Source organism: Diprion similis, chromosome 3 (assembly GCF_021155765.1).
Source record: "Diprion similis isolate iyDipSimi1 chromosome 3, iyDipSimi1.1, whole genome shotgun sequence".
Taxonomy (NCBI): domain Eukaryota; kingdom Metazoa; phylum Arthropoda; class Insecta; order Hymenoptera; family Diprionidae; genus Diprion; species Diprion similis.
In genome coordinates this window covers 16,115,830-16,123,758 of record NC_060107.1, presented here as the reverse complement: position 1 = coordinate 16,123,758, position 7,929 = coordinate 16,115,830, and the positions used below count along the sequence as shown (strand labels likewise).

Genomic DNA, 7,929 nt, shown 5'->3' with positions numbered 1-7,929 from the left:
AATTTTCGCCAAAAATCCAAAGGGGTTAGCCTTACTTTTTTGGTCATTTTCTGAGCCGAAAATTTGTCGTCTTGGAATCGATTTGTATGACTATCTCTGGGGTAATTCCACCCCTGGGAACTCAGAAAACACATTAAAAAGAGCGTAGGACCCGCAGTAGAGAAATGACGGTGAAAATCATGAGTTTTTTGGCCGTAACTTTTCAGCTATCGCTCGCAGCGTATTGGGACTGCGCCCAATCGATTCCTTTCGCGAAATTACGTCGGAATAGTGCCTCAAAGAATTGATTGCAGCACTTTCGAGAGTCATTGAAATTTCCGCTAAAAATCCAAAGGGGTTATTCTTACTTTTTTGGTCATTTTCGGAGCCGAAAATTTGTCGTCTTGGAATCGATTTGTATGACCATCTCCAGAGTAATTCGACCCCGACGAACTCAGAAAACACATCAAAAAGAGCGTAGGACCAGCAGCAGAGAAATGACGCTGAAAATCATGAGTTTTTGGGCCGTATCTTTTCAGTTATCGCTCGCAGCGTATTGGGACTGCGCTTGATCGATTCCTCTGCCAGAATTACGTCGGAATAGTGCCTCAAAGAATGATTTGCGGCACTTTTCAGAGTCGTCGAAATTTTTGCCAAAAATCCAGAGGGGTTAGCCTTACTTTTTTGGTCATTTTCGGAGCCGAAAATTTGTCGTCTTGAAATCGATTTGTATGACCATCTTCACAGTAATTCGATCCCGAGAAACTCAGAAAACACATCAAAAAGAGCGTAGGACCAGCAGCAGAGACTTGACGATGAAAATCATGAGTTTTTCGGACGTATCTTTTCAGCTATCGCTCGCAGCGTATTGGGACCGCGCTCAATCGATTCCTCTCGCAAAATCACGTCAGAATAGTGCCTCAAAGAATCAATTGCAGCACTTTTCAGAGTCATCGAAACTTTCGCTAAAAATCCAAAGGAGTTAGCCTTACTTTTTTGGTCATTTTCGGAGCCGAAAATTTGTCGTCTTGGAATCGATTTGTGTGACCATCTCCAGAGTAATTCGACCCCGACGAACTCAGAAAACACATCAAAAAAAGCGTGGGACCAGCAGCAGAGAAACGACGATGAAAATCATACGTTTTTTGGCCGTAACTTTTCAGCTATCGCTCGCAGCGAATTGGGACTGCGCCTAATCGATTCCTTTTGCGAAATTACGTCGGAATAGTGCCTCAAAGAATTGATTGCAGCACTTTTGAGAGTCGTCGAAATTTTCGCCAAAAATCCAAAGGGGTTAGCCTTACTTTTTTGGTCATTTTCTGAGCCGAAAATTTGTCGTCTTGGAATCGATTTGTATGACTATCTCTGGGGTAATTCCACCCCTGGGAACTCAGAAAACACATCAAAAAGAGCGTAGGACCCGCAGTAGAGAAATGACGGTGAAAATCATGAGTTTTTTGGCCGTAACTTTTCAGCTATCGCTCGCAGCGTATTGGGACTGCGCCCAATCGATTCCTTTCGCGAAATTACGTCGGAATAGTGCCCTAAAAATTCTTTCGCATTACCTTGCAAAGTCGTCTTCATGGTACTGATTTCCAAGAAAGAATGCTGAAAAGTCCTTCAAAATGAATTCCTACTAACAAACCACTTTATCCCCATCATTTTCTTGTCAATAAATAATAACAATAAATATTCATGTCTGCTGGATATCTTCTCTCGATTTTCTTACGTCCCAGGTTCTAATCAAGTGCAAAAGATCCAACAGAACTTCGGTGATCACAGATTAAATGGCCCTATTTAAGAAATAAGGTTACGAAATTCAGGCGGTACCTTTGAGGGACCACCATGCCACGAAGTGTCATGGGAACATGCAAATGCTCACTTGGATATCTCACATCGTCAGTATCAGTCATTTCGGAAAAATTTGACTGTGAATCCGCTTCTGATAGTAGCAGAACATCTGATTCGCAAGCGTCAATGCAAAACGCATGCGTCATACTATCCGAATATATCACAGCGTATATTGGTGTATCAAAGTGTGTTTGAGGAATGACGGTTTTCATATTGAGACATGTGATTATCTGTGCATCTGCTTCAATATACCTCGATGCGTTCATTCCAGTACACGTGATTTGAATATAGGCTCGTTGATTGGTTCATCAATCGATTGCATCCTCGGCATCGTTATTACTCAGTTCTTTCTTAAAAATTTTAGCTCCGAATTTCATATTGTATATCCGATAAACATCAGAGTTGATTAGATAGAGCGCAAAAGTTGTATTGGATTTATTGTTGCTAATTGCAATGGTACTGAATTGCCCATAATTAGGGGTTTTTTGCTGCTTATCTACAAAAACGCATAGTTCTCACGGTAGTTTCGAATGACATACAAAAGGGATAGGGAAGTAATGAGTCATAAATCCAACGTGGATACACGTGATTATTCACAAGGTTCTGTGTGTAATTTATCATTGAATCCTGACCTTGATGTCATTCTCACATTTCATTCTTATTTCTAGTACTATAATTCTTATGTATATATTATAATATTTCAATTTGTTCATACAGTCATTTACAGGGACAAGAAAAAAGACATTTGGAACACCTTACGAAAAACAGCTGAAGAAATGCGAAGAAAATTGGACAAAATATCTCGATTTTTCGGCTACATTTCTTTTATTTACCGTTTACTTCGACTTTGGTTACCATTTTCGCTTGTAAAATTACATCAGTATAGGGCCTGAATCAACTAATAAGTCAACGTAAGATTTGGCGAAAAAAAATCCAACGAAACCTCTTATATTATTCCACAGGTTCCGGGGATTAATCCTATGTCGTCTAAGAATTTATTATTCGAAGCGTTCTCCAACTAACAGAATACTTAGAATTTTAACAAAGATGTTCCAAATATCGTGTGATTGCACGATCATTAAACTATCTGATATTTTTTTTTTCAAGTGGAAATTAATGCGTATTTTTTGATACGACAGACACCTGTATACATATTTCATAGTTTTTCATACGTTTCAATGTCTTCTTCATTACGTACTTCAAGATAAACAGTCCTTAAGAAGCTCTATAAGCTCTGAGCTCGTACACAAAATTCGTTCTACAAAACTTCATCAGATAAGTGTATAATATTGGTTGTATTTAGATCTTCATGTTGTCGTCAAATCAGTTACCGAATCTCAGCTACCGGGTTGATTGTATTCCACGCCCACCGTTTCGACATCCATTTCTGAAAATATCATGTTTTTAATTTCATTTTCTCATTATTCAATGCAATTGAAAGCTGTCATAGGGACAAGAAATCGGAATACACCTACAAGATAAAATTTTCCCATAAAATCATGCCCCATTCTCAAATCATTCATAAGATAAATACTTGTAAGAAATTGTCTTTTGTTATTACGTTGTTAATCACATTCGAATTGATCTTAAACTTTTCGTTTACACACGCAGGCTTAAAAATTATGATACAAATATCCAAAATATAACCATTTCTTTTTCATTTTGAAGCATTATAATGGATCCACCATTACAAACCTTGGCATTCTAACCTCAAAATCGTGATCAGCCATCCAACAAACCTCTGAGTACCGATTTTCATAAAAATCCAAACGTTTTAGTTTGTTTTAAGCCTATTGAATACACCGAATTTATATTTTGCAACTCTGACTTTGGATTCGTGATCATTGGCCGAAAAACTTGCCGGTACCAAGTTTCATTCAAATTCATTCATTTATTCTCAAAATTTCATCATTATTAATTTATTTTTAAGAATTTTTTTATTTAATTACTTCAAGGAGTACCAAACCGATTACAGTGAAAATAGAATCAGTCCTGACTTTGAAGAAGCCGCGTCGATTGAGACGAAAATCATCAAAATGAACCAAAGAAATTTATCTCATGCATACATACACACTAAAGTGGTCCTTAAAAAGGTAATTTTTGTTTTTGGTCTCATTGGCCCGCCAATTTCGTTTTGAATAAATCTTTGGTTATTGTGTAAAATCTGAATTTCGCGTCAAACCAGTTAACTACCTCTTACTTATCATCCATTGTCCCAACTGAATTCATCAAGAAAGTCATTATCAATCAGCAGGTGTATAATAAAAGCGAAGTACTTCGATAAATGGGAGTGAAATCTACCAATCCGCCGGGTTAGGAGTTTGTACAACTGGAAGCCTTCTGCACCTGGTGTTTGGCGTGTCATCGTGATTGACGTACATACAGTCAACGTGTATCGATGTAAGTCATTCCAAATTTTCTCTACGTGTAGTGACGCGGAAACAGCAGTTATATGTTCCCCAAGATAAACGAATTTCTTTGCTTGAAATAAATGTGAGATTTTTCATTCAGGTAGTTGAAATAAAACACAGAACCACCGACAAAAACGTTCAGTAACATTCGCGGTTTTTATCTGGCTGTCTGGCCGAATGACTCTGGGAAATCGTGGTTCAAATCCTGACCTTTTAAGACTACGAGTTGAAAAGTCTCAAACAACCGGTTTCAACCTGAGAAAAAGAGCTAAATAAAAGAGCACTCGTATACTTAGATAATTGTTATCGGTAGACGAGAAATACAGTTCTATTTGGTATTCGTTTGCTGTCTTTCCTCGACGATAACTGTTAAGTATATCATACTTCCTTGTGAAGTTAGCCCGAGGGATTACTGAGAACCAAAATGATGAGAAACGTACTGACGGAGGAAATAGATCGCGGACAAGATGAACTTAGGTGTCGAACTGTCAGGCGAGAAGGTGAGCATTTCTATTGCCGAAAAATTGGTTCTTTTTTCTAGTCATGTGAATCATGTCACGATCTGTCAGTGTGAAAGCAAGTATGAGAATGACTGGCGTGGGTAAAGGATAAAGCAAGAAAGACGAAACACCATGTTGATGAATCCCGTGAACAAATTCATAGTAAAGTACATTTATCAAATCTGATATTGTGAGCCTACGACCAAACCAGCAGAGGGTTCAAAATAAAATGAATCTACGAAACGGGTTATCAAGATATGTGAATATTTAACGATTTGGCAGGTTCTTTATATTTCACTTGATGATATAACAATTACGAAACACGCGACTGACAATATGTCAGTCGAAATTGCAATTACTAGATAGTAAGACTCCTACATTCATATAAATCTGGCGAATAACGGAGTAGTAATGAGAAATATTTCATCCGAGGCATGTACATTCACGTTTATCCCCAAGTAAAGATTAAAACATTTTCATTTCAAATATTTCAAACGTTAATGAGTTCAAATTCGTTCATTTTCTTTTTTTGGGGACAAACTGTGAACACGTTGCTAAATTGTAAAATTTGCTGTACGTTCGATTGACATGGTCCAAGCTCTGATTTTATACGCATTCAGTGAATCATGTATGAATTATCGTTAGGCGGGCGGATATCGCAACGATGGATATTGGCAGTTATGGGATGTCTGGCAGCCGCAAACGCTTTCATGATGAGAACCTGCTTGTCAGTTGCCATCACGGAGATGGTCGCCAAAACTGAAACGTCGAACGATACAAGCTTGGACGATACTTGCCCAGCATCCGAATCAACATTATCGTCGACGCCAAGTACCAGTGGAACTTACGAATGGAGTGAATACACGCAAGTACGAAACAAATGACTTTATCCGAGTTTGAAATTAGAAATATTATGAAAGAGTGCGGAATCCTTGATCGGCATTTCATACGACTCCCATAATGAAATTTTCCTGTTATTGCCCGGTTGGGTCCAAGTGGAATGTGTTCTTCTCTAAATTCAATGAAATTCTTCGATACTAAGTGATTCTTTGCAGAATTTATTTTACATACAGTGACCCTGAGAAGTAGAGTTAATTACCGGTTCGTGAATTTCGCGGAATTCAATTCGACACAATGAAATGTGTATAGAATTTCGCGAGATTTGGTATGATATAATGGCGAAGTTGAACGTTCCCATAAAACTTTGCATCATCTCACAGAACTTACGACTTTATAAAACTTTGTTAAATTTCTGGGATATTAACTTCGTAGAACATTGTAACAACACTTTGTAAATTCATTGACATCCACTAAGTTTCACGAAACTCACGAGCTAATTTGATGGAACACTTCATGGTTCCACAGATTTTATAACACTGACAAATCTTATTTCAAAAACCACATTTTAGGGAATCATTCTATCCAGTTATGCATGGGGCTACATAGTAGCTCAAATACCAGGTGCAATGATGGTTGCCAAGTTTGGAGGCAAATGGCCTCTTGGTGTCGGTCTCTTGATGGCTGGTGTGCTGACGCTACTGACGCCAACGGTGGTCGAGGCTTACGAGGCCAAGGGTTTGATAGCCCTCCGTATCCTGATCGGGCTAAGCGGTGGGGTGCTTTCACCTTCTTTCGGCTTCCTCACAGCGCACTGGGCATCACCAAACGAGCGATCAAAAATTGGCAACACGATAAGTTCCGGGGCATTCTTAGGAATAGTAATAGCAAACGCACTATCCGGAGTGCTTATAGAAAACTTCTCGATCGGTTGGCCGATCGTGTTCTATTTCTTCGGAAGCTTCTCTGTGATTTGGTTTCTCGTATGGACAGTCCTCTGCTACAGTCGACCCGAGGACCACCCCTTCATTACAGATGAGGAGAAGAAACACCTCGCGGAAACCACAATGCAACTCAACACTGGTTAAAATATTTCTTTATTTACATTGTGAGCGGGGGGGTGCAAAAGGCTTCGCGAACTCAAGTGAACTTGACTAGCCTGAAATCGGTCCAACCTGAATACGTCCTTTGTCGTCAATTTACGTCTTCGCGTCAGTTCACAAGATTCGAAGTAATTTCAGCCATATTCGAACTAAGAGACTCTACTTTATTTTGGAAGATACGAAGCGATTTGAGGTCAATTAGAGGTACTTTTTCTGATATGTAAGCCTAACTTTGGGTACTTTTAACCCCTTGAAGTAGTGTAAATTGGAACGAATATGTCAGTTGGGATTAATGAAATAATTTTAATTCACTCGCTATTTTTGCGATTCGGTGAGTCACCTAATTTCATGAATCCTCAGCTTCGACCGTACAACCGTGTTTTTGGACAAGGAACTTCTCGTTTTTCCCATTCGGTTTTGAGTAATGAACTTAATCCGACCCCATCCTGAAGTTCTCTATAAAAAATTTTGATACTTTGACTACAGGGAAGAAGCACGGAGAGACTCCAGCGATTCCGTGGCGACAAATACTGTCCTCCCCACCGTTCTGGGCACTGACGATGGCCAGTGTATGTCACGACTGGGGTGGCTACATGATGTTGACGAACCTGCCAAAGTACATGAGCAGCGTCCTGAAATATTCAATCCAGTCGAATGGTCTGCTCTCGGCGCTGCCATTCCTAATCAAATGGTTAGTAATCAACGCCTCATCCTGGATGTCGGATTGGCTGATAAAAGAGGGCAAGCTATCGAGGACAAAAGTGCGAAAAATCTTCGGCACAATTGGTGGTCCTGGGATGGCAGTTTTTCTAATCGGTGCGTCGTATGCTGGGTGCAACCGGACGTTAGTCGTCACCTTCTTTTCCTTGGGAATGGGAATGATGGGCAACTTGATCTCTGTGGTCGTAGTTAACAACGTTGACCTGAGCCCAAATCACGCGGGAACCTTAATGGGCACTATAAACACAGTTACTGCCCTCACGGGAATCGCAGCTCCCTATGCTGTCGGCGTTCTAACGCCGAATCAGACACTTTCGGAGTGGAGAATCGTCTTTTGGATCACAGTCATTTTATTGTTCACGGGAGCGCTGATATTCGTTATCTGGGGCGATGGTGAAGTTCAGTCCTGGAACCATCCGAACTACGTCGATCGAAAACGGACGAAGGTTGAAAGCGGAGAACAAGCGGATGAAGAAAGGAAATCCCTGGCTTCATAATTCCGAAAGCTCCAGCAAGTTCTTCCGACAT

General features: G+C 39.9%; 1 protein-coding gene across 1 annotated transcript; it reads left to right on the top strand.

Annotated features, from left to right (window-relative positions):
* Nucleotides 1–4,646: 4,646 nt before the first annotated feature.
* Nucleotides 4,647–7,929, top strand: LOC124404176 (putative inorganic phosphate cotransporter). The gene is made up of 4 exons (XM_046878111.1): nucleotides 4,647–4,741; nucleotides 5,387–5,610; nucleotides 6,151–6,661; nucleotides 7,168–7,929. Exons 1-4 carry the CDS (start codon nucleotides 4,666–4,668, stop codon nucleotides 7,896–7,898), a joined length of 1,542 nt encoding a protein of 513 aa, XP_046734067.1. The 5' UTR covers nucleotides 4,647–4,665; the 3' UTR covers nucleotides 7,899–7,929.